We start from the raw sequence: 27,794 nt of genomic DNA, 5'->3' as shown, positions 1-27,794 counted from the left end.
AACAAACATTACATTATTATCTATTTTGCTACGGTTCACACATGTTATTAAATAAAGAACCCTCTCCTATCTACCTGGATGATATCAGACTACTCCAATACCTGATGGATCAGTACGTTACCCACCACACTGTAGAAACTGGAAAGTACCTATCGTTTAAAAGACTTCAGCTGAACTAATCTTCCAACCTATTTAAATGCAAGCTGTGTGAAGCACATTTAAAAGATAAACCAAAAAGCAAACCCATGCATTTTTCAGACTCGAAATAAGATTGTATCCTCAAAGCACTCTTACCTACAGATCAGCTCAAGTAGCAGTAAGCAAACAGTAGTTTCAAAGGAAAGAATCCATAAGATTTCAGCAGATGATATAGATCACACACTTTCTAATATACCTGCAAATTGGATCTTATTCCCAACAGAGATGGAGAAAAGAAAGCACCAATAAATTCATACACAAGCAAATGTAACTCACCTACCATTGGCTTAATATCCTATAGGGTTATTCCATGACTCCTAGTTTCCCCAAACTGCAGTCAGTGAAATAGGCTCCAGGGACAGTCAGCACAAGTTCTACATTTCCTAACAAATTACAGGTCCACATGCTTTTCTGACAGCAAGGAACTAGCATATGGCTTTAGAATTCCACAGCTACAGATAATATAAATACAGATAAAATAAGAGATGAAAACACAATTGCTAATCAGTGCTGTGACTAGCCAGCAAGATTTTGTGAATTGCACTGGAAGCTGGAATAATGAGAGTTAAAGTCAAATCCTCTTTCACCATTGCAGGGGGTGGGGGGGGAAGACAACAAAAAAAAAAAGACAAAAAAAAAAGACAACAAAAAAAGACTTGAATTCCACATGTGGCAGCTTGTGAAGGATTAGCAGTTACTAAACAGAGAAATGGACTTACGCATCGGGCAAAAAACAACTTGTGTAGAAAACATTGTGACTCTTCCCATATGTTACACCAATGGGCTTTAGCACTATTTTCTGTTTTACCTGTGTTTACAGCTAAGTTCAGAGAAGAGTAGGAGAACAGAAGCATGACAAGATCAGACTTCAGGGTGAAACTGCCACAGAATAGCTATTTAACGGGACGTGACCCTATACCCTTTCAGTGGTGGACTCTCATCTGGATCAGGTAGATTGCTACACCTCCTGTGATGGTTTTGGAGCTTTCAGGATCAGAAGGGATTTTGACTGAGCAGGAGGACACCTGGGGTTTGCAGAACATTGATTGCCTCTAGGAAGATTATATTGAGGTCATGTCTAGACCCAGCTAGTTCTTTATATGCACCTTGAGATGTGCACTTTTGCTTCATCCACACGTCTTGAATTTCAACTATACCTATTTTCAGTCATGACAGACACAACCTTGTCCCACTTATCCGACATAGTCATGCAAACATTGTCCCAGCTGCGTCTTCTATCAACTGACTGTTCTGCCCTGACACTTTCTACCTCCTCTCCACTGCATCAAATGCAAACTGTTTATCTTTGCTTTTTACGGCATATTTCCAACCTCTCTACCTGTCTTGACTCTGGCATTTGCCCTGTCAAAAATGTCACACTCCTCTGGCCATAGCCTTATATTTTTCAAACAAGCACATTATTGCTTTCTCCCATGTCACTCATTCATGCCTGCGAGTGTTCAGTTTCCTCCTCTCTCTAATCTCTACCTTATGACTTTTTGCCTACAAGAAAGCCTAGCAGTAATTATGTACCTGATAGATGCTGCCACCTATGTTGCCGATGAAGACTTTCTGGCACTCCATCCCTTGTACCAGTGTGTTTTTTCCCCTGAGAAACTTATCTGCAAACTCTTTGGAGCAGGGATAGTCTGTATTATTACCTGTTCTTCACAACAGAACCCAGTGTGGTCCGCTAATATTTGGAGTAAACCAGTAATATTGCTTATGTATCAACCACAAAATGCATTTCAACACTTTACAGATGATGACAGTAAGTGAGGGACAACGTATCTTCAGATCTCAGTTCTTAAAATGGTAAGGTGTGTCAGTCTGAGCTGATAAAATATAAATCAATTAATTCTGCTTTGCAGATGCATGTGATGCAGTTCTTCCTGAAAACATGGCAAGGAATGGGTCTTTTTACGTTGCTCAACCAGTGGTACCCACTTCTTACACACACCACATCAAAACAAGGAAAAAACACACTGATGCAGATCAGACAGAAAAGAAATCCAGCTGACAATGAAACTATTCACACTGTGTTTGACTTGCAGCAGATTGCTAGTTAAATCTTTCCACTGCTGCTGCATGGACTTGGGTCTGAAGGGTAGTTTAATACAAGAAATAGCCTCTCCAAAGTGGTACAAGTTCAATTTCAGGCCTGTCAGCCTCAGTATTCTAGTAAAAATCAAAATCTGTCGAGATAATGTTTCAAACCTTAAGAAATTAGATGTATTACTTTGATAGAACTACACTGCATTACGCGATTGGAAGAGCTGCCCGTACATTGGGGATATGCTGGAGTTATGCCGTGATCAGATCTGTGGCTTTCATTCACCGGCTACAAGGTACTCCTGGACATCTACTACTATCAGCTGAAAGCGATAACGTCTCTTGTTTTGCTGGTTTCTTATCAACAGTCTGCTTTTGCCCACCGGCTTTGAAATGGTTTCATCGCACATTTCAAGCACATGAATGCATTTCTCCAGACTAATGTTGCTGTTTATCAGCGTTGCTTGGCTTACAGGGCAGCTGGCTCTACAATCTAACTGGAATCAAATTAGCTGTTGATAATATGGTTGTAAATAAGATGAGCGGCTGAATAGCTGTACATCACATGTGCGCACAGCTGGATCTGCGGGCAAGTCTTAACACAAGATCTTCCTAAGAAACTTTTCAGAGTAGTTTTTACATCAGTGAACCTTAAATGACTGCAGCTACATATGTGCCTTTGAGAGCGCAGACATGAGTTCACACAAGCAGGAGGCTTCACTAGCTCCACGGAAATGTCTGTGGGGAAAACTAGTCATGAACCAGGCGTCTGCAGTAATGAAACGGTCTCCTTTAGACACAAGCCACACTGATCTGGCACAGAAATAGTGAGCCTCAGGCCCTGAGATAATATGACAGTGCAGATGTAGCCTAGAGGTTAACGTCCCTAATTGCCTTTGACGGTCAATAGCGACCGGCTTCTTCCTTCCCCCCAAGGAGCCTCTCCCGCCTCATCAACGGATTTGGCCATCTAGTTTTGTACCAACCACCAGCTAGTGTAAGTACTCTGCTATGGTCTCAATCACTACACATACTCTGAGTTGGGTTTGGAGGTTCTGAAGAGGGGTGACGCCTTTTGGAACGACAAAAACCTTGGACAAAAACTAAACCTGCTTTTCAAAATTATAAACTCAGCATTTTGCTTCCCATCCTTCATCTGGCTTGGCATGATTTCTGCACCAAACCCTTACAATGTAGATGTTACAGCTCAGGTGATGAATCTATGAATAGACCTCTCAACAGCCTCTCTCATCAGCTGCAGACCCCACACCACAAATGATTTCATCGTTAATTAGCTCCAGAATTACAGTACGGTTGCCAACATTCTCAGCTTCAAACCACTAAGTACCTTTTCTTCTCTTCTGCTTTTTAGCTGAACAGGGAAAAAAAACGCATCTCTCACCAATCTCATCCTATCTGCGGTCTGAGTGCTCATCAAACACCTGGAGTGGTTATAGTTGTATTCCTGGAATTGTTATTCTTACTCACTCCTTTTTTTCTCTTTATTTCCAGAGACAGAACACGAAATTTACCTTTATTTTCTAACTGTTTCCCCTTTTAATCAGCTATATGAACAGGCTTTACTTTGGTCTCCCCTTTCTCTCTCTATTTTCATTAGAATTCCAAGCACGCTGTGCCTCTACTGTTTAATACTTTTTTTTAAAAAAAAACCCCATGTTTAAACCACTTTAATATTCCTTCTGCTGTAAATTTCGGTAGCTGAATACTTCTTCTACTGCTACTGTTTCAGATACTGTATCCTTGCTAATAGCAGCAGCCCAAATAATAGCTCAACAAAATTCCAAAATTATAAAAACTTGAAAACTAGATTCTTGCAACATGAACTTTTGTATAATCTAAAAACAAAGAAGCCCGTGGTGCCAAAAATTGATGTACAGCCCCAAACACAGATTAAAATCACCCAGCTCAGCCCAGCTAAATTAAACTAAATGTCTTATGACCCATGTGTCTATGATCTGTATGTAACATAAATGAATATAAGATTCTCCAAATCAATGTATAATGTGAGAAAACAAATGTGGAAAATTAGTTAAAATAATCTGGCTTTGTTTCCTCCAAAATATTTGCCAAGAAACATGCATACTTGCAAATCGATTCCTGTGGCATTCCCAGTCCAGTTCTTGACTGGTTCAAACCATGTCAGAACATGCTGGATCCTACCACATGGTATGACCTCTCACAAAGCTCCTCTCTGGTTTACGTGCACCTCGACACACCAGCTGCAATAGAAAATACTGTACATGTGGATTTACTTACAGTTATGGCAGGTAGCTCCCACGTAGCCTGTATCATTACAATCGCAGTAAAAGGTGGTCCAGGACTGAGAGCATTTTCCTCCGTGTTCACAGTAGTTGGGTAAACATCTAATTGGAGACAGTTTTAAAAAAAATGCAGTTAATTATAAACGTTTTGGTAAAAATAGTGTGCTGGAAAAAAAAATTACAAAACTGTCTCACTTCCCCATTCAGGCAAGAGTTTCCTTGGACTGAATCGCTGTATAGAACCCGAAATAATTACTTATTCCTTTGATCTGTGATTCACTTCAAATACAAGCACGGAAGACAACAACATTTAATGTATCCAGCAAGTACGTAAGGACCACTCAATAAAAACATTCCACTTGTCCTCCGCCTGTTAGCAATTAAAGTGTCACAAACTTTCCAAGCACAGAGAAGGACGAGTAACAGGCAAAAATGCAACTGAAATATTGTTTCAAAGGAGAATCCCCTGTTCTCTGATTAAACCGGCATCCTTGTTATCAAAATTAGGCTGAGTTACATTTGTGGTAATACAAACAGCATGAAAATCTCAGAAGCGAGGGGGAAAATATGCTTCAATTATGAGTTTTGTACTCTCTCTTCTTTCTCTCATTTTGGCTGGTGTGCCTCTAAAGTGTTATTGTGAAGCAAATTATTAAAAGAAGAAAGAGGCACACCAGCATGCAGCTTGGGAAGTGAACAGAAACAAAAGCTGTGGGAGATAAATTCAGTCTCCAGGACAAGAAGCGAACACTGATCTGAACTACACGGGTGTAAACGCAGGCAGTGCAATGGAGTTACACCAGCCTAAATGGACACAGAGCTTGTTCCTTTGTTTGCCTTTTCTTCCTTCCCCTGCCCCCCGCTTACCGTATATTAGATAATGTCTTTTACACTGTGTGTTTGACTTTTGAAAAATGAGTAACTTGTTTAAACCACTGATTCAATTGTGAAGGCTGGGTGGATAGAAAACAGGCAATCAATGTATCTCCCGCACACCAGCACTCCGTTTGGATCTGCTTTGCTGTAAATCGAGCTTCAAAACCCTTTTTATGGCCCAGATCTTTCAGTGGTGTTAGTGGTGAAGTCACTGTTGCTTCCTAGATTTGTACTAGCTGAAGAAATGATCTTATTGTAGCTCATCTTATCCTTCAGAAATGTTTCTGCATTTAAGTGTGCACATTGCCTTTAACTGTGGCTGTCAGCCTTTTTCTTCTAGAATCCGTACAACAAAAACGCATTTCAGGCGTACAAGCAGAAAACCTGTATGTCACAACGGCCATTGTCTTCACCAACCTCCTGAGCCCCAGCAGCCAAGTGTTCATCAAATTATTTGAGTCCGAGGCTGTTTAGAGATCCCAAACATTTGACAACCCAAAGAAAGCTGCCTACGTGCATAGAGGCCTCTCAGACTAACCTCTCACCCTCAACGTGCTGTATGCAAGTACATGCATCCATACAGAAATACTTGTCTTTACAAGCGTGAGTCTGAGATTTGTTCTAGAACTTAGGTTTGCTTGATCACTATTTATACCATTGTACATAAAATTATAAAGATCATATAAAAATTAATAGGAAAGATTAATTATTTTTTATTAACGCTTACTCAGTTCTTATAGCCAAAATTTATTATTCAAATATTAGAGACATAAGGAATTCAAGAAGAAAGTATGTTATTTATAACCATCTGTAACATCTGTTAAACCAATTATAAGATATATTAGTCTTACAAAAATCTTTGTTACGGCTTCTATTAATCATTGGCCTCCAACACAAAATGAGGAAAGAGAATGGGAAACGTATGCCTGGTTTTCCAGCTCACCAGGGAGCTTTTTTCAGTGCTGTGGAAAGCACCTTGTTTCTAAAACAAGAAACAAAAAGAGAAGGCCAAAATTGTTGGGTTTGTCCCACCCTTACAGGGCAGGAAGTCTGAGAAGGGATGAAATTCTGGCTTTTAATGGTATGCTGGGAAATCATCTAACAGAGGCTAAGTCCCTGCTGGTACAGGGACAGCCCAGCCCACCCTCTGCCATTACACCTATTTCTGGCAATGGTGAAGGGGGGTATAGAGGGTTTGGGTTGATGCTGAAGAAAGCAAGAGCAGCCTATGGGATGGAACAAATGAAAATAGCTGGTGCGGGATCTGCACCCAGCTACGCTCTGCGGGACCGTGCCAGCTCCCTCCAACCAGCAACTCCCCAAAAGCTTGGTCCCAGAGGCTGCCGGAGAAGCCCAGTGGTTCAACAGCTCTACGGTGATACATACGAATTTTGCCTGTAAAAGCAGATTTGCTCATATTTGTGCTCTGGCCGTGCCTGCCCTTGCCCTCAGCATATTGCCTTTACTTCTACCTGCCATTTGGTGATAAACATTCATTTATGTCCCTTGTACAACAGCAGTAGCTATATGCACATGACAGGGGTGCTGGAGACAAGAAACATCTGATGTTAATAAAGCTCTTTGGAGAGGTAAAAAGAACAATACTGTGTTATTATCATAGTTTACATCATCAGTGTAATGGAGAAATACACTTTTTGCCTATTTTAAGCTACCTTTTATTAATTAACCCAATGCAGTAGAGCTCATTACTAGTCATTTGTGGTTCGCCAAAGGCCCATAGAAGAGGCTTAGCCAAATTTATTCCCTTAAAAGAGTTTCCTTTTAAAGGCTTTACAAAGTTGAAGGTCACTTCTCATTTCTACTTGTCTTACAAACGCAGACACTTTTTCTTCCCCCAACAATGCACAAAATGTAAGTCGAACTATCCATGTAAGCTTTTAATGATATTCATAAATTCAGAATTAAACCTTTTTTATTCCTTAGTCTATTTGCTTTAATTAGCACCAACTGCATTGATCTTGTTTTTGGTGAGATAACTAACCCTTCTAAGAGCTTATGAAACAAATTTCTTTGCAACTCTAATAATTACCATAATCCCATTCTAGCTGAGCAGTTGTGTCTTCATTAGAAGCAAAATTTATTCTAATTGTCAGAGAACTCAAAATTAAGAAACAGTTATGATTAAAATTAATCAAGGCATGGATAAATCACAGGTTGTTCCACTTGCTAATTGTCCTAGATACTCATGTTGAAGGATTTAAATACATATAATTTAAAATATAAATTAATATTTGCATTCTAGTAGAATCGAGCTATTTTAGCAAAAAACAGAGTGGTATCGTGGAAGGTTTCATAGACAAAAATTTGCAGCAGGCAGCCCCTGACCTATTTGCAATTGAAACGAACAAACAGATCAACTAAATTTTTGCAAGTATCATAATTGGGACACCTTGAAATGTAATGATTTGCCTAAGACAGTTTGTGACAGATGAGGGACTCTGATCTTCCGGATTCAAGATTAATTCATAGAATATATCATGGTAAATGAATCTTATGAAAAAATAAATGAAGGAAATAAAATTTTCCTTCCTTTGGCCAAGCCGGAAAACACACACCTTAGCCATCTAAGTGAGCAATGTGCAGAGCCTGCACAAAAGTATTCACTGCCCTTAGATGAAACATTCACCTCCAAAACTGTATGTGTGCTTCCTTTGAATTCAAATGACAAACTGCATAGACATTAGAGGGCAAAATCTGGCCCTTTGATAGGAATGATGACGAAATAACAATGACAAAATTACTTGAGTGGGAAGGCTGAAGGAGTTCTACACATTTGATGTTACACTTGACTGGAAATAAACCCGGTACTTTCAATAAGCACCTCTCAGATTTTGTTATAGTCAGCACAACACATCCTGCCTGCACCACTCTCTATTTTTCCTAAATAGAGAGGGGAAAAAAGAGAACTATCAGAGAGAGAAAGAAAAAAGGAGCACACGCTCTCAATATTAACACTGACGATATGCATCATTTTGAGAAAACCACTAAGTCCCTAAAACTCAACAACGTAATAACAAGAAAACACATGAAAGTTAAAAGTTTTTCTATCAAGAAAGCATTGGCCTAAATATTATCTCAAATTAATTTTATTTCAGCCTGCTTTCCTATTTAAGGGCTGCAGCTATTTAATGGATAATTAACAAAGTATAGCATTAACACGTATGACTTCATACAGTAGGCATGAATGCACGATGAAACTCATGGTGTTACTGTTGCAGCCTGTGCTTTGCTTCAGTAAAACGGTGTCTTTCCACTAAACTGAATAGTCTGAGGGCAGTTGCAGGACCATGGATTTTCACCCTGCTCTACAGAGCCATAAATCTGAAATTCCTTGAAATTCCATCTTGAGATGGGTTCAAGACGAGACCAGAGAAGCGTTTGGAAGAGAAACCTACCAACGCTACTACACGAAGTGTAACCGCTTCAAGGGTCTACACCAAGATGAAAACAAACGAATATCAGGGATCATTACCAAAAAAAAGTACCATGTGAGCACATTCCATTCTTATTTTCCTCTGGATGTCCATTTGTGGCAAAATAGCGGGCTAAGCTAGCTAATAAAGGCTACAGAAGCCTTAACACTCTCCAGATTTTTGGTTTTCCTCAGCACACATTCCCTCCTCATGACCACACCTCCCAACTTCTCTCTCTTCTTGCAACTTCGGAAAACTAATCAACAACTTTTAAAAAAAGTGTTGTGCTGTACTTATTCTTGCTTAAGCCACCTACATTTTCTTCCCTTGGTTTATCATGGTATGAGAAATCATGGAACACAAAAAGAACAAGAGTAAAGCGAACAAAGACAATTTTTATTTTCCATCCTGGAAGTCATTTACTCTATGACACTGAATAGATAAAAAAAAGAAAAAAAAATAATTTGGTCATTTTAATAATTTACCACAAAGGTAGGTTTTTCTTTTTTCTGCGATTTGCAAAACTTGATAATTAAACTTTTAAAATGTACTGTTATTTCCATTATTGGACACCTTACTTCCATACCACTGTGAGACCAATATTTAGAAAATCTGAACATTGATACCAATTGCCCTTAGGCATGTGGCTGGGACAGAACCGTGGGAGGAGGTTTGTGCTGGGATCGGCACGAGTGAAGAAAGAGTCTGTTACCTATGACTTAGATAAAAGGCGTTTTTTTAAGGTTTGATTGCTTTGTTGTTAGAACACCTACATTTTTAATAGAGGTAAATGTGCTGACAGTTTGGCTTGGCATCAGCAGAAAGGATTTTATACAAATAAATTTGAAAATGAAAAAAGGGAAACAAATAAACCATCCTGTACAGACAGCTGTTCCATTTAGAATTCATCATTTTACAAAGCAAAAGCAGAAAAGCCATCTGCAAAAATCAAACAAACAAGGGCAGGATATTATATCCTACATGCATCCCTGCAGTTGGCCTCTAATTTACCCCCAACATGGGGTTGCACATCCCATGAATTTTGACTCTAAAGGAATAGTAATGGGAGTGAACTCTATTCAGGTCTCCCCAGAAACTCAATTCCACACTCAAGTTGGATTCCAAAAACCACTTAAGTAGACCCCTACTAACCTTCAAACTGCCTTCTTTCTCCACAGGGGTCTCATTCAGGGCAAATAGCACTAGTGGGACGTCCCTCCACTCTCTATCAAAGACAGAAGCTAACTATCTCCAACTCCATCTTTTTTGCAGATATAGGAAGCGGTTCACTCATCCTGAACCAGTTCTGTAGTTCCCCCTTACAGCTTTTACTAGACATGTTTTAAAGGACCAGATCAGTACGGCTCTTCGTTATTCTGCAGTGACATCAGACAAATAAGATTTGAATTAAGCACCATTTTCATGCTTCACGTGAAAAAAAACCCCAACAAATGAACACACTTACCTGGAAAAGAACAAGAAAAAATTAAAACACGACCTGTCTCCCAATTCAGATGTGGTGATGTGAGTGTAGCAGATCAGTCTGAAGAACCTGTCTTTATTTTGCTGTGAAACACAGTATTTCTACAGACCAGTGAACCCTTCATGGGCCTGGATCGCTGCTTTCTGTGGCTGGTCTTGCATGTATGAAACAAAGTCAGGGAAAATAGAAAGCCTTAAAATTAAGGCAGGGCAGGCAAAACCAACTCATGGCATTGCCCAAATAATCTGAGCATCCCCTTGCATTCACGTTAAAGAAACACAAAGGACAGAAAACTCCCCCCTCTTCAGACGCAGCATCTTCCACCGTGACTGCCTGTTTTTACAGAGATTTTGCTTTGTACAAACATATTCTTGTTTTATAATTACCACAGACTGAGCTCATCTGACAGTGCAAAGCTCATATATCAGTCCAAGTGTAGGGAATTCTTCTACATGGTTTTATTACACTTCATTGTCAGTCAGCCCTTAAGCTATCAGAGAGAGAAGCTCTGTCATTACCTGCATTATCCAGCTAAGTTCAAACATTAGAATAGATATAAGAAGACAGGGGGATGGTCTTCAGAACGGCAGGGATTTTAATTCTGACACCCAGGTTTTGGGTGTTTGTTTGTGGGTTTGGTTTTTTTAAAACTTGGTCAGTTTTTCTGCATCCTGCCCTTCCACCCTAAAACTTGGGTGGTTTTGAGGGGTTTTTCCAAAACTCACACTCCAAAATGAGCTACCTGCAATGGTTTAAATTACATTAATTAGCATGCCTAATTTATGATGTAAGTGCATGATTTTGGGAAGGACCCAAGGGGTTCTTCAACTGTCACAGAACATCATGTATTCCTCTATTTCTAATACTATTTTTTCCACTGTATATATTCCACCACTGTATCTTTACACAGGATTAAGTCATTAAAATACTTTTTTCACCTTTTCCTTCCCCACCACGTAACATAGTTTGGATTTAAGATATTTTCTGCCTTCTATTTCCACATCATTATTTCCCGCGTTTTGCTTTGTTGTTAGTACAGAGAAAGAGGAAAAAGATAAATTCTGTTAAGGACAACTTGATGAAAAAGAAAGGCATTTCTAACAATATTGTGGGTTTTGCTGCACAAGCACAAAACAAATTGTCAGTGTTTTACAAAGTACCAACGCAAGCATAAGAAAGAAAAACTTTTTGAAAACCCGTCCACAATTTTCGTAATTAACACAGAAACTGAAAGGAGACACGAAGCCGCAGTGTGCCCTGTGCTATTTGTAAACACGTCCCCTGGAGCCTACATTTGAAACAGGCAAGAGACAAAAAAGGTGAGGGGGAAAATAGTCACTCACAGGACCGACGTGATCTTTTGAAGGTGACTCAAAAGATCAAAGGAACTACAACCTGGATTATCAGATCCTCACAACCAGCCAGGACAGCCCCTCCTGTATGTAGCATTTAATGGAGCAATTTTAGCAAAGGATCCAGGTGTTCTAGTATCTGAAGGTAAATGTTTTGTTTTGGCTTATGATGGAGATATAGGCAGGCAATATTCAAATCTAGTTTGGGATTTACCCCAAATCAGAAATGTTTTAAAAGAGAGTAGATGACATGCCTTCTCATGTCTTCAACTGGTACCAGTTTTGATCACGACCCAAATTCAAGAAGCATGATCTAAAAATGTCCAGCCCATTGCTATAAAACCAAGAATGGAAAACTTAAGAGGACTTTTCACACTAAGAAAATAATGTGGAATATAAAATAATTGTCATTTCTGCAGAACAGATATTATATACTGAAAATAGCAATACTAGAGAGAACGAAAAGAATGGATTCCAAATTGTCTGGTTTGGTTGTTGGGGTTTTTTGCAGTTTGTTTTAATTCTGTCTGCAATGCACTGCAGGTATTTACGTGGGGTTGAATGCAATATTAAGTGTTTGCTTTTTCAATCCCAGCCTGGGACTGTAATAAATAAAATTAAAACTCACTGGGCATAATTAGGCAGGATGTTTTCTCGTTTGCATGGCCAACTTTGGGGGGGGGTGTAGAAAAAAATCATCTAAAGTTTGGCTTCTGCTGCAGGGCATACATTAAATCTTACAGGAGATTTGGGAAATGCAAAAAGAGACTGTGCTTTCATCGGATTTATCCTAACACTCTTCACCTGCAATAGTAATTAATTTCCCAAAGGCCCATTTTGACAGTACAACACATGAAGCAATGTTAAGTTCAGTACTAAAAGAAAAGGAGGAAAAAGTCAAAAATTATTATTATTTCTTACAAGTAAAAATGGATAGTAAAATCTAATGGAATCTACAAGGGAAGTAGGTATAAAGCAGGATTTAAAAGGTCAGCTCTATTTAGTAAGAAAAAAAGAACACTTTAAGTTAATTTATTTAGAAAATGTTATCAAGAATTTTCACAGATAAAACATGGGTAGGGATAAAAAGGATTGGAACTAAGGATGCTATTTGTGCTCGGTAACTCAAGTAGTACAGGGAAGCAAACTCATGAATCAACTCAGTATGCTTCCCCCTAATGAGGTAAGCTGTTAACGCCAACCCCATCGCAGTGATTACTATGTATACCACATGCTGCTCCCTCCATTTGTATTTGCTAGGAGAACTGGAATATGCAGATGAATCTTGGTTTAATAAGGACAGCGATACCAGTGTGTGCTTGTGTCTGCCCGCTGATGCTACAGAGATGAAACACTGCCGGGATTTGTGAGAAAATACCTGAGATCAGGTTTGCATTCCTCATTGCAGATCTCTGGAATTCACCGGATGTCCTGCCAGATGCACCATCCATTCATCTGCCAAGGTGGATTCAACGTGAATCTTTTTTTTTTTTTTTTTTTCCTTCCCCCAGGTCACTTAAGGGGACTGAAGTTCCCAGTGTTGTCCTTGACAAGCACTGTCAGTATTTGCTATAGCGAGGGCAGGGTGCCAGCCAAGTAAAAATAGGACAACCCAGTCAAAGCTTCATCAGCGCAAAATCGACACGAGCTGCAACAATCAGATTGAAGTACCCTAGCAGTTGTAGACAGGGAGAGCAACGCATGTATTTATCTACACATTCCTGCGAATCCGAGCCTAAAGGAAAGCAGGCTCTGACTACCCTCACAGTTCTTTTATAATGACAGGTTCAACACATAAATGGCCTTCTTAATCCCAAGACTACCTAGTCTCATATACGCAAACACAAATGGTGTACAAAACTTATGGCAATATAACAATGGGTGTACAACACCGTGCTTCTGCATTTCCCTTAGCCCTATCTCTGTCTAGGGAAACTTTGCTACCAAAAAGTCAATAATTTCAAGCTATTTCAGCCCTGGCAAGAATAGCGGAATCTCATGAAATTTCAGGCTCCTTAACAGAGTTTTCTCTGTCACTTTTCTACTTAAATACCACATCCTTTGTGATGAAGGTTGAGGAGTTCAAAAGCATTAATGTACCAAATGTCATCGTTAAGGTGTGTCTCAAGAGAATGTGACACATCTAAGGATGTGCCTCAAAAGCCTGGCGGAACCAACCATTTGTCTAGCACCATCTTGAGGGGCAAAGGAGACTATTTCCATGAGAGATGTCAAGTCAGCGGAAAATGAGGACACTTTTCCCCTTAAGACAACTGTTTGGCATAAGCTATCCCAACTGCAATGCCTCCTGAACACTTCTCTTTATAGAGTTTGGAGGAACTGGTAGGGGAAACCACACCAGATCTTACGTCTTTGTGTGCACACAGAGTGCAAGAACTCCTGGAAACGGAATTTTCTTCTCTGTGACTAACTCTGCAGAGCAGTTTGTTCCACTGCATGCAAGAAGTGGATGAGATTAATCAACCCATGCCTTCAGGCTGTAGGCAACACCGCAGCCCTTGCTGCTGTATTCCAAGGGATCCATCTGCTGTAAGAGCAGACAGCCTTGCTCAGCCCAAAGGGAGCATCTGTGCCGTATGATGAAGGGCTGGAAATCCACAGCATTTCTGGACTGAGGTTTAATGATTTTCTGGCACATTTTCCTAATATCCATGGCAACTCTTGAGCTGCAATATCTCTTGAGACCACATTCCTGCATCTATTCTCTGAACAGGATGCCAACCACAGCAAACAACCAACTCAGCTTCAGGACTGAAGCTAGTATTTCTAGACCCAAAATCTGGCATTCTAGCCCATTGATGATTGGGAAATCCCAGAGCTTCTCAACAGTGAGGCCAAATTCTCAGCATCTGTATATTTGTTTTCCTACCCATTTCATTTATTTTTAAATGAGAGGCTGCCTGAATTTCCCACAGGCTATGCCTTCCATTGTTTGCCCACACACAGACAGACCCACACCCCTGCTATTCCACTGCCGCAGAGGAAGAGAAAACACAGTGCAGAAAGTATTAGTACTTAGCAAAAATCACAGTAAGATTCCAATGTATTTTGAGATTAGCCCAGCTATGACGAAATACATTTTGGTTTTGAACAACGGAGGTACAAAGAGCGGCCCACAATGAAAAGGAGGCTTTTAAAACGGTAACGAACTTGGGCTTCCTAATCCTAAAGTTATCACCTCACTCCAGATTTCGCTTCAGATCAACAGTGCCTCTCCTCCAATTTCCTTACTCTGACAGTGTCACGGCAAAGATGCTGATGAAATAAGTTTAAGAGCATCCCACCGAACACTTTGCCAGCTTCCAACAATCTGTCGCTTATGGATTCATGTACGTCTTACTGTCTTTTTCCTTTATATTTGACCTCTACAGCAACTAACAACATCCAATTTTATGCTGTGTAAGATTTGAATTTGTGAGAAACAGCAAATTGTTGTTTATTATTCACCTCCTTCATGCTGCTCCTCATTGTACAGCCCTGCCTAGCTCTCTCTTCTCCAAGCTGAAGAGTCGTAACCTATTTAATCTCTCCTTCTAGAGAACAGTTTGTGGCATGCAAAAGAACAGAGTGTCAGTTTTAGAAACAGCCGTGAGGCCTAAATGACAGACTCTTAAAGTCAGAGCTGCACACAGCACCACCTCTGAGCGGCCCAGAGAGGACGTACTTCTTGGAAAGGGCTGGTCAGGTCAAGGTTGAGGTCAGTGAATACATCCGACTGGATTTGCGTTTCATCTTTTAGCAATTGAAATAGAGGTTGCGAAGGGATCAACACACAGTTACTAGCTTCATTTACTAAGGGGAAGACGTTTCCATAGTTATCCGGTGCCCTGGTCCCCGCCTCCTCCTAACAGCTTACAAACTTCTCACCCGCATTGTGACCACATCTGAAAGAGGGACAGACGCCTCAACTCCAAGAAGTCACGGGAACTTATGAAAATAGAGAGCCAAGTAGAAGGGAATCAAGTTACTGTTCATCAAAGAAAAATACACAGCCTGAGCTGAACCATCACTCTAGACATCATGGAACCTGCAAAGAAGTAAATCTCAAGAAAAAACAGGGCAATAAATTCTGCAATCACAGGGCTTCATCCTGCGGTTGTAAAAATTAACCATGCATTTTTAGAAGCAAAAAGCAAATCAGGGAAGTGACAAATGAGTAAAAAGTGTTGCTCCTTCTCCCCCATTTCCTTACACTCCAAACTTAACATTCACACGCTGGGTTAAAAAAAAGCCACCAAACCGTACCTACGGACTACACGGTCCTTACTCCCTGCCACAGCACTGCTGTAGATTGTCTGAGATACATCTACCAAATGCGCCTTCTCACAGGTGTGAGAAATCCTGAGCTGAATTCCTGAAAGATATTTCCCACTTTTTTGGGGGTTTTGTTTTTTTCTTAAGCAGTGTTATTGTTGTGGACATTTCAGAAACCCTAGAGCAAGAACAAGACACAGCTGTTACAGCCGGAGGAGAAGCCTGAGCAAATGCAACAGAATTGCAGAGAGCTGGAGGGAACTCAGAAGATCACTTAGTCCGTGCTCACACCCCAAGGCAGGATCAACCATACCTGTGTTTGCTATTTCTCACAGACTCATCTAACCTCTTCCGAAAGCCTTCCAGTGACAGAGACTTCACAGTTTCCTCAGGCAGGCTGCTCTCCTATACATCCTGGTCAGAAAATATGATTATTCCCTTTTGCACTACAGCAGCCTTTTAGCACCTGAAGACATTAAGCTGCCTCCCCTCAGCAATCTCTTCTGATTAAAGAACCAGAATGTAATCAGTCTTTCTTTGCAGGGGATGTTTTCTAGACCTATTTTATGTCTTTTCGTATAGACAGGGCCATTCAAGAAACAGTTTGGGCCTGAATACGTATATAGAGAATAGAAATCTAGAAGCCTGACCGCTAATGAACCTAGGACAGCTAAACACCAAGTGGCAACCCTAGCTAGTGTTTACTTCACGTTTGCCCACCTGTTTTGCTCAGTTTTGTATTTCAAGATTTGTAGAGTTGCAAGTTACCCCAAATTTCAAAACAAAGGCTGTAGATACTAAGAGCTTGGTATTTTGGTATCAACGCTATGGCTCAGGGGTCCTGCTTAGATCAGGGGAATGGCAGCAAGCATGTTTTCCTTCTAAGCCAACAAGAGAAAATATTGCACGAAGACAAAGCAACTGATCTGAGTCTGTGGCCCATCACAGCACTGAATAAACCTCAGGTTAGAGAAACAGTATTAGCACTAGAGAAACCAATACTTTTGTTACTGCTATCCTGAAGGAACAGGTTAGGTTTTGTTAGTTTGAGAAGGCAGAAGAAGACTCAACCCTCCGCATGTGCTAAGCCGCGGAAGGGAAGCACGGGCACCTCTAGGGACAGCAGCCTTGTGACTTTCATCAGCGCTAAAAAGACTGAAAGAAGAGCTCTGCGCCAGCCACACTGTCCAGCTGGCCGCTGCGCTAGATGCAGATGTGATTTCTTACCCTGCTGAGAGGGAAGTTTCTGTAACCGCATCCCTAACCCATTTCCAGAAGGCTGTTTGACAGGGTCAAGAAGTCTTTACAAACACTGTAAAGGAGGGAAATGCATAAGTGAAGACACCATTAGGAAAAAGACATCCTGTTGTATTTTTGTGTTGGTTTTTTTTTTCCTTTTTTTTTTTTCTTCTCTAAACCAGAAGTACTTAGGAAAGTCTTCCCAGCTTGTATCTGTAGAGCCCCTAACACACTACCTGCAGGTGAAGGACAGGGATCCTGGCCATACACTTAAAGCTAGAGACTTAGTGGAGCTCAAGAGAAGGGAGTGAATTCCTTCCGACTTACAGCATCTGTAAGAAGCAAATCAATTTTTTATGCTGCTTGCCACCTCCTCATCCCTTGACACTGATGCCCTCCCTACAGATTAAGGGCCAAAGACAGAAAGTGTTATTCTTTTCTCATTAGACTTTCTCACTGCTCAGGCTTTCCCCTGGAAGCTTCTACGTTTAATGTGTCACCCCCAGAAGATGCCTCCCTTCCCAAAATACACTTACAGTGCAAAACACCAGGAGTGAAGGCTGTATGGTCCCTGTAGCCATGAACTTATTCTATATCACTCGGAACTGAAAATAAATTCAAAGGGAGTCTGCGTTTATTTGTTTGGGCCTATGCCAGATGGCTTTTTGTCAGAGATGGTCAATGTAGTACATGTACAGCTGCAAGAGACTGCATAGATACTCAGAGATATCTCCTCCCCTCCCCAACAAAAAGTCTCTGAATCCAAGCACTTCACAGCACCTTCACTTCCAGACATCTCTGCCTTGTTACCCTCTGCTCTGTACCATGCCATAGAGGGAAAATGCCAGCATGCTGTACGAAACTGTATTTTCTGATTTATTAATTCAGTGTAAAGCAAACAACTCCTGATGTGCACCTGCACTCCTAACGAGGCAGAAATTCTGAAAAGGCAACAACAATGAAGGATAAAATGAAATCTATTTCCTTTTAAACATGGAGCAGACCTCTATAGCTTAGGAGGATATTTTATCATTTTTTCTTTACCTCTCATTGGAATAGGGATAAGTGCATTGCAGGCAGCTATGACCTCTGACACTTCATAACCGGAGCGGTGTAAGCACCACACTTTGCAACACCCTCAGAAAAGACTGCGCAATCTGCATATTTGGATAACCACAGCAAACATACGTACTACGAACAAAAGAAAAAAAAAAGACAAGTTAGCTGGATTAACAGTAGGCAGGCGGTGGGGATAATGCCAAGAGTCCTACACACACATTACTACAAGAAAAATTGCTTCCTCCTACAGATTCTACTTTCTTGTTCCACAAGGCATTGGGAACAATTTGCAGGAACAGCTTTGTCTTGAAGGAGGTGAAGAAGGTAATACCGTACTACTTTGCAAGGCTTGTGCAGCAGACACAGCTCTGGTACAAATAAATTTGGGATGCCTCTCCTTGCCCAGGATGTGTCACCTAAGGACAACATGTAGGTACCATACGAGGGGATGGCAAATCAGAGATGACTTCATATGCAGCAGTAGGAACATTAGTGATGCTGGCAATGCAGCTGAGGGCAAGAAACAAGCAGTCTCTCAATAGGAGATGGTGCTAACTAGCCTTCTTCCATCATCGGAACAGTCCAGATTGCCATATTGAACCCCAGACCATACAATTTCTTAAAATCCTACTAAAAGCATGGAAGACAAGACTTTTCTGTGTGTTATCTGCTAATCCCAGCTCTCAGTGATCCATCCTGAACTTCCCTCCCAGCCAGGCAGCTACTGGGGATTCACAGGATCGCCCAGGCTGCAAGGAGCCTCTGGAGATCTCTAGCAAAAACTCCCTGCTCAAAGCAGGGTAAGCAACAGGGTCAAGTTTGCTTGTGTCTCCAAAAGCATCTTCACTTGGCACTGTCTCCCCAGCCACCAAACGGAAAGGCGGCAAAACTCTGTATATTTCTACGGACATCCCCATTTTTTTTGTGTGTTCTCTGATAGCTCTGCTAGTGACAAGGCAGGTATTTCTTGAAAAAGAGATGCTGAAGGATGGAAATAACAAATACAGGGAGACAGAAAGCATTCATGTCAAGTTCACTTAGGCACACATATAGTTAAAATACTAGCGATGAGAGACAATGAGACATTAAGGCTTAGTCCCTAAGACAGCTCCATTTAAATTAATGGAGGCTCATCACTTAATACAGGGAATCCCAGGGTGTGTGTGGGAGTGTGCATGTATAATATGCTTACACAACTAGATCCTCTCTCAAAAACATACTGCCGGCATCAGTAGTAGTCCCAGTTTATCATCTTTCAAAACAAAGTCATTAATTCTCTTTTTAAGAGCCAGCACAAGCTGCAGTGAGCTGTCTAACGCCTGCTTTCAGAGCCCGGTTCTGAATGAGCTTGGCCTACAAGCCTGTAACAAATAAACTGCTTTCTAAATAGAGGCATATTCCTCAAAAGAGAGTTTTTGCTTAGATAAAAGAGGGTTTTTGCTTAGATAACTAAGACAAATGTCCCATTTACATGTTAATTAAGCTACACAATACCCACATGCGTTAAAATTACAAAAACACGTGCTTTACAGTGCACACAGCAATAAATCTTATAATTAAGAAAGGGGGGATCACATTTCTCAGAGAAGACGCTAAGTCCTTATACAGAGAGAACGAGCAGCTGGATACTGCACGCCTGGAGCTAGACCCCAACTTTCCGGTAGCCCAGAGCTACTGCGATACAGAGCACTAGCTGAACTACGGTGACGAGTTGAATTACAGTGACTGGAAGTATCAGACATTTTGTGCAATGAACTACTTTGAACAAGATTTGAAAACATACTCAAGGGTACACCATGCAGACTAGACAGCAACACGGTCTTTAGATTTGAATTAAAATCTCCTATTTTCCCAAACTTCCCATCTATAGTTTGCTGTAACCAATTATGCCATAATAAAGGCTTACAGAACCAAAAATTTTCAAAAATGGTTAGGAGGAACACACTCCACGAATGCTTTCTTGTTCGGTCTTTCCCCAGCTCATTCACTGGCTTAGGATCCCTTGTTTTGGCAAAATAACGCAAAGGAATTGCTTCTTGCCTGTATTTTCTTTGAATGTCATCCCTCTTTCCAACTGCTACGCTGCTACGACCACTCTTGACTTCAGTACTGCACCAGCAGTACTTCACCTGTGAATCTTCGAACAACTTTTGTAACTTCTTGGAATCTATTCTGTAAATTTAACCTCTTTCGAAATTGTGTTCCAAATGTGTAAAACGTGTAATATGATTTGGACCCAAAAAAAACCCCAAAAAGAAATCCTTTCTTCTTCCCTGCAAAACAGCTTTAGCGCAAAACAGCTTTAGTTATTGGAGTTGCCAGACAGGGAGAGCACGCTGGGTGTTTCACTGAACGAGAAAGCTGCAATCCCCACGGCTCTAGCAAGGATCACACCCTTCTATGACGAAGGGAATTTCTGAACTTCAGTCCAACACTTTCCCACACCGCAGGCTTCTCTCTTCCCCTTCAAGGCACCACACACCAAATCCAGCCATAAAGGAATCACTTTCGCCAACTGTAAATCAAATCCTTTTTTCCCTTTTTTTAACCTACGTTGGTTTTGTAATCATATCTTCTATATGATCTAGGTAGATCATATCTACTGTATGGTCATAACTACTATAGATCTTATCTACTATAGGTCTACCTAGATCATATAGTACAGACACATAAATTTAAGGCTGTCCAGAGAACCGCATTGGAAGAGAGTGCTTTAATCTTCAGTAGATCACATATAACTTTTGTTTACGTGTGTGATATATTCAAGGCAATGATTATGCAAAGCAACACCATTCTTACTATGTTTGGATCCTTGCCCCAAATAATTGTACGGTATGATCACAGACTAACGCTTGTCATCCTGGGGATACTGAAGATGAGGGAGACACTTGCAGTAGGTACCACAGATTTACATTGTAGCCTGGGCTTGGTGACAATGAAGGCACTGGAGATGTACCACAGCAGCTCTGCATCATAACAGAAGAGTTCTTTTCTGTTTCAGTATACAAATACGCAAGCTGCCTTTGAATGGTCCGCTTGATCTTAAAGAATCTGTTTTTCCAAGAAAACAGCAAAATACGTTCTTTCTCTTAATTCTCAGGAAAGTTTGCATTTTACTTCCTTCTGTTAAATCAGCTGCACCTTATCAACTCCGCCTACCATTTCAGGCACACCAAGTGTGAAATTCATATCCCCCTGAATTCAGTCATCGTTAAACAGCAGAGTCAGTATTTTATTCGCAGAAGTTAACAAACATGAACATCAAAGATGAGCACAAAGCTCTCACACAATAGAGGTTTTGCCCACTTTTCAAAAGATTTCAGTTTCAGCAGGCTGATCCCTCCTATAGTAAGTGTTAATGGATATTGGCCTTCAGCTCCACCTCTCTAAGCAATATCTCTGAAAAAAATACGTTAAATGCTTAAACTTTCTAATGCATTTCGAAAATATCTTTACTATCCTTAACTATCTGAAGCACGTGAAATTTCCAGCAGTTCCATTTCAATTTTTCAGAACTTAGTTAGATTTAAAAAAACCCCAAACCCATTGCCTTATTCCACATACTAACTTCAAAATATACATTTGCAGAAATAATTAAGAAATATTTAGACACTAAAAATCTGTAGGAAGAAAAGGAGAAATTAGGAAATACTTAAAAAAAAGCAAAACAAAAAAAAACCAAAAAAAACCCTGGTTGTTTATTTCCTCACTATTCTTTATGAGACAATTTGGATTTCCTGTCAGGTTTCAGCTTAGAAGAGATTCAGATCAGTATTTAAACTGAAATGTGTCTCTGGTAGATACAGACATTTCATCTTTATATTGTCCTACCGAATGGGCAGTATGTTGCATGAGGTGTACCATATCTTCATTATAAACGGGCTGTGCTGTAATGGCTAACAAGAAAAATTGTAAATGTTCTACTTAAGCAAAGCCAGCTAGTATATTAAGGGGGTGACATGTTCTGATGAATCAAATAATTTTTCCTTCTCTTTCATTCCCCTCTAAAACTTCAAAGCAATCAAATGTTGTTTATGCATAAAATTTAATCCTTTCACCAATCTGTAGTTTGATTGAATTTGCATACTCTATTTCCTACAAGTCAATGTGAAGAGAGCCTCATGTAATTGAAACCATTTCCCCTCCAGTCCTCCTATCTTTGCTGTAATATTTTCTATTAGCAGCTCTATTATGCCTAATATCCGTAATGTTGGCAGATTAGAATTTTCACTTAGTGCAACCTGTATTTATAAACCACTAGGATGAAAAAAAGAACAAATACAAGAAAGAGGAAACAATAATTACCTGTCTTTGATGCCACACAGATCAATGTGTAAATCACTAAAATTCCCCAGGGAGCCTTGCTGAACTAAAATGAGGTCCTTGGGCTGGTTATCAATAAAGATGAGCCTCATACAGCCTTGAAAAGCAGTAATGGGATTTAAACATTGGGAATCGGTGAAATTGTCAGGGCACCCTGTGGGTAAAAAGAGAAGAGGCAGAGAAGAATATTGGAATGTTCATCTATTTCTGCTGGGATTTCCTGATGCAAGAACTTGAAGGCTCATTATTCCAAGTGTTTTAATTCCTTGTGCTACGCAACCTTCTGTATTATAAGTCATTCAGTAAGAAAAAAAATATATTTTTTTTTAAGAGAAAAAAAAACGAAGAGAGAACAACCACTGGAAACATCAGACTATGTGATTTTCACATGTACTAAGCAAGATCAAAAAGTGGTTTCTTCCATTTTCTTAAACTCTGCAGTTGATAGCAACTGACTGCCATAAAAAAGCTGTGCAAATTGTAAAATCATTATGGGTTAAATTCTGCTGCTGAGGCAATCCACAGAGTAAAAGGATGAAATCCTGTGGACAGTAAGCAAGAAAACCATTTGTATCTGAGCTTCCTCAGTATTTGGCCAGCTCTCAGATCTAACGTCTCCTGTGCATCCTTAGTGCTGTATCCAGAGGGTTCATCAAGATCAGAGCCTCACTGCGTTAAGCACCACGCAGAAATATATTAGATAAAAAGACAGTTGATGACACTCCCTCTATCTAAATTAATGCTTCCGCTCCAAAAAGCAGAAGGTAGTATTTTTCAAGACTGTTCTTTCCATTTTCAAAATTAAGCTAAACCTACATTCATTTCCATGACAGCACAGTATCTACCTATCTTTGTAGATCTGACCCCATGTCAATTAAGCTCTGAAGTATAAAGTCACTGAGCCTGATCAGGACAGTGATATCTACAGGAATATTAATAATACTAGTTTTCAGGCCTTTTAACTAGAAAAATCACTTCTGGCTAATACAGCTATGTAGCTTTTGCATGCTTTGCCAGCTACATGTAGGTATACTCATTGGCTACCACTACCAGCAGTCCACTTTTAGGGCTGTGTTAGTAGTTCTGCTCGTTCTCTCTCTGTCAGGATTGACCAAGACCCTTCAATCTTCCCACAGTGCTGTATGCACTGCAACTCAATAGGGGGTATAAAATCAGTTTTTACAACATTTGCTCTTGGCTGTAGAGTACTTATTGGTGAGCACCCGAGGATCTTCATCACAAAAACCTGTCCTGCATCTGTCTGAAACAACCTACCTCCAAAATAGTAGCTGTTCCCAGAGTAGATCCTTGAGACAGTAGTTGCATGGCTAGCAGTGGCAGCATTGTTATCCAGTGTCAGGGTAATGCGATGTCTTCTGGCATTGATGTTAACAGAATGCCAAAGCCCATCGTGGAGACTGGTGCCTGGCAAAAAGCAAGTACAAAGGGTGAAAAAAGAGGTTCAGGAGGCAACTGTGTTCTTCAAATCTCCTTTTGCTCCCAACTTGTGACCACAAATGTGCAGCTGACTCTAAAATAGGGAGAACTGGCAGCTGAAAAGAACTCATTACCTCTGTAAAAAAAAAAAACTGGTATAGAAGAAATGGCCCAAGAAAAAGAAAGCTTTTGAGAATATTTAGGTCATCTCACATTTTAATCTAACCTGCTTCTGGTACTGTAGGCACTCAGCAACTTTTCTGTTATCAATTATTACATTTTGTGGGTGTTTATGTCTTATTTTCAGCCTGTTGGAAAATGCTTATAGCTCACAGGAGCACACAGAGTAGATCTCTGTTCAGCTTCTGGTAGTAAACACATGCCTGAGATTGCAGAGGATTAGATTCAGGGAGATGGTCATACCCTGTCTCAGGCTCCAATAAGAAACCTGAGAAATTCCAGTAGGTATCGGTAGGATTTGTGTTTCTCAAAACCCTTCAGCACTAAGTTGGCACACAGTCTTACTGAAGGATGTACCAAAGCTTTTCTATATTGGATTTCAACATGGGCTTGTGAGAGCTGGGATTGTTGCTCTGACCAGGAACCTATGAATGTACGTGAGATATTACGGTACTGGGTTGCCTCTTTCTCTTGCAGACACTTGTGCCAAGTGGGAAATAACCTCTCTGTTTCCTTATTGTGAAAATCAGTGTTGCATCTCATGGATCTTGAAATAGCACCGCACAGCTATGAAGAAACTCCACATCCTCTATTCTGACAGCCACAAAAATCATTGGGCAAGCTCCAGAGCTCACACACAGTGGTGCAGATCAAAAGTAACCTAATTACAGTTCAAAAAACGCTGCCGTCAGGCAGGAGTCACTGAGACCAGGCACAGACAACTAGTATTTACTCCCCTCCCTAACAGAATATTTTTTGTTAATGTAGCTTTCAGAAGAAACAAACAAGCACTTAGCGACACAAACAGGTGTGAGAACAGTTCAAAACAAAATAAAAAAAAGTGGGTGTAATACGTATGAAAAGCCATTTCATTATGACTTTGAAAATGAGACAATTTCCAGAGTAATGGCTGTTAACGTATGCACAATTTCCATAGAATAAGAGGCCGGTTTCCCAGCAAAAATGGATCATTTTTCACCAAGAACAAGTCCATTTAGAAGTGGAACATTGTTAAAATTTGAAAAGATGTCAAAACAAAACAGGTCCCATTTGGGGCAAAAATAGGTCCATTCTTGAGCAAGCATGAGTTTATTTTGAGTACCTGACATCTGCAGAACATGGCACTTGCAATTTCTGCGTATTTTTCCATGTGTAAGTAGGTAGTTTAGCAATGTTTTGGATAGCACCAAAGGCTGGGCTCAGGTTCATGATTTCAGAACTACACAAAACTAAATACACCCACCCAAATATTGACATTGTCTCAGCTTTGTCAACAATTTAATTAGGACTGCAATATAGGCTGGAAATTCAGTTTTTAGCATTGAATTGCTGCAAGCTAAGGCTGCAGCAATCTACATGAATAAGGATAGATGCGGGGCCGCCTCATTTTCTATCGCAAAGGGGAATGAAACACGCATATGGAACAGCTCCACTTTGACAACTCTGTCAGATTTTATCTCTGCTTCTTTTAATAGACACATCTGCCCTCTTTTAGTCTGTACTGGGAATATTTTAATATTACATATTATTAAACAGCTGCTCTTTCAGAAAAATACTATTATTATTATTAAGTTCCATCTGAGTTCCATCAGTCTATTACTCATCCACCTTTGGAAACTGGGTGTTCAACCATAGCAGCCAGGGAAGTGCAGAGGCCCTGGGCTAAGAACATTTCTGTTTGGGTTGCCAGCACAGCTTATACAGGTCTCACTGGGATGGCAGCTGGGCCACTCTCGTCCTGCCTCTGTTATACAGGCTGAAGTTGTTTCCCTGTTGTCTCTGCATAGACGTTCTGGTAAGTGTTTACAATTTCACCATCTTGAATCTACAGTCAGATCAAAAAAATCAGCTCTGAGGCTGCCTTAACTTCTGCTGGGGGAACAGTGCAGCGGCTGAGCTGGCTCCCAGCTGATTTCAGCACACTCTGAAGATGGGAAACAAGAAGGTCTTCATGTGACCGACTGAAGAAAATTTAGTGTGACTGTTTAAGAACACAGAGGCTGAGCTAATTGTCAGATACGCTGAGTATGGAGATCTCAGGATGCCAACTTTCCATGCTTAGACCAACCTCAAGCTGCACAGCGTGGTTCTACCACTGGAAAGCAAGAGGAAATTTGAAAAAAGAAAGGAAGATTGGGTGCTTCCTTATTTCACCATCCTTTCATCCTGTGGCGTTGGACCTTTGTATTTTAAAGGGGGAGAGATGAGAGCAAACAAAACTAAAGTACCTTCACTGATTTCCACTGGGTTCTCCGTCTCTTTCTGAATAAGTAGTGTCAATCTCCCACTATGAAGATAAACCAAGAGAGATCCCGAATTTTCAGACAATTCAGTGAACAGAAGTAAGCCGTCTTTATTCCACGTTCGAAATTGGAAGCTGACTGACAAACCGTCAATTTGAGGAGTGCCGGGTAGTAGCAAGTAGCTTCGAGCGGCACTGACAAAGGTGATAGGAACAATTTGTGGTTCTGAGCAGGAAAAGGTGACGTTCCCCTGCAAATAATAAAAATCAAACATAATCAACATGACAACTTTTTTTTCTGGTCATTCCAAAACATTCATAGTTAAATAAGCTCATTGGATTTCTAATGGCCCTCAAAGCTGAAATCGGTATTGTTATTCAGATATAAATATTTGGAATTCATTAGGAAATGTATCTGTCCATTCCGGGAAAGCACAGCTGACTTCAATATTTTACTTTCACCCCAAAATGGAAGTGAGGTGGATCAAAAATCAAAACCTCAGTTCCTAGAAGGATCTAAACATGTCCAAATGTCCCATATCAAGACAATTCCTGTGTGCAGAAGGGCTCATTTGGTAGTCCAGACAGACCATCTCCCTGTGGCCACATCTGCTTTGTGTTTTCTAGCACCTCTCATGTCGAGGTCAAGTTTAGCTTTATGTCAATAAACTCAAACTCATTTGGGTCTCTGTTGACTTCAGGAACTGACACTGAAGCCCTAGCAAGTCCACTTGAACCTTCGTGTGCTGTGGGATGTGATCCAACTGTCCTGCATTGGCTCTGCACTTACCCGACTACAGGGGTGAGAACAAGGCAAGCTGCAAGTGAAAAAACAAAGCATCCTCCAATGCACAGGGATCCAACCAAACAAACTAGTTTTATTCTAAATCTAAGTCCAAATGCAGCCATTAATGACAGTACTTTTTTGCCCATTTACACCAACACTACATAACCTTAAAAGTAAAAACTGTCTCATCTACTTGAATCTACTACATGCAGCAAAACATGAGGCAAATTTCCTGAGTTTATTTCAAATATTCAACATAGAGCTTGCAGTGGCAGTACTGGTTATGTTTTCTTAGAGCGACACAGCCCTGTGCTACTCCAAATAATAAAAGTCCACATAAGAGTAACAACAACACAGATAATTAAAAATAATTATTCTGAAATTATTTCAAAAATTTGTAAGAAAATTCAAAGAAGATGTCACTTGAATACAGTCCTTATAGTGGGATGAAACAACAGTGAGATTTCCCGGCCAGTCCTAGGTCTCATAGTTTCCAGGGGGCATTCTGAGGAATTATTAAAACATTACATACACCGCAAGCATGGTGAAATCCAACACCATTTCAATGCCAAACT

The 27,794-nt window shown here is 40.4% G+C and overlaps 1 protein-coding gene across 3 annotated transcripts in view; it reads right to left on the bottom strand.

Moving 5' to 3' along the window:
* The window catches only part of CNTNAP5 (contactin associated protein family member 5), a 300,020-nt gene that overhangs the window by 110,649 nt on the left and 161,577 nt on the right, over positions 1-27,794 (bottom strand). For all 3 annotated transcript variants that reach the window (XM_054210191.1, XM_054210194.1, XM_054210193.1), the window contains exons 8-11: positions 26,419-26,683; positions 23,849-23,998; positions 22,556-22,727; positions 4,528-4,634 (exon numbers count right to left, since the gene is read on the bottom strand). In XM_054210191.1, coding sequence (XP_054066166.1) covers positions 4,528-4,634; positions 22,556-22,727; positions 23,849-23,998; positions 26,419-26,683 — 694 coding nt within the window. The remainder of the gene's footprint in view (positions 1-4,527; positions 4,635-22,555; positions 22,728-23,848; positions 23,999-26,418; positions 26,684-27,794) is intronic.

This window comes from Rissa tridactyla, chromosome 7 (assembly GCF_028500815.1).
Source record: "Rissa tridactyla isolate bRisTri1 chromosome 7, bRisTri1.patW.cur.20221130, whole genome shotgun sequence".
In the NCBI taxonomy this organism is placed as follows: Eukaryota; Metazoa; Chordata; class Aves; order Charadriiformes; family Laridae; genus Rissa; species Rissa tridactyla.
The sequence above is the reverse complement of the archived record's forward strand: the minus strand, read 5'-3'. Positions and strand labels throughout refer to the sequence as shown.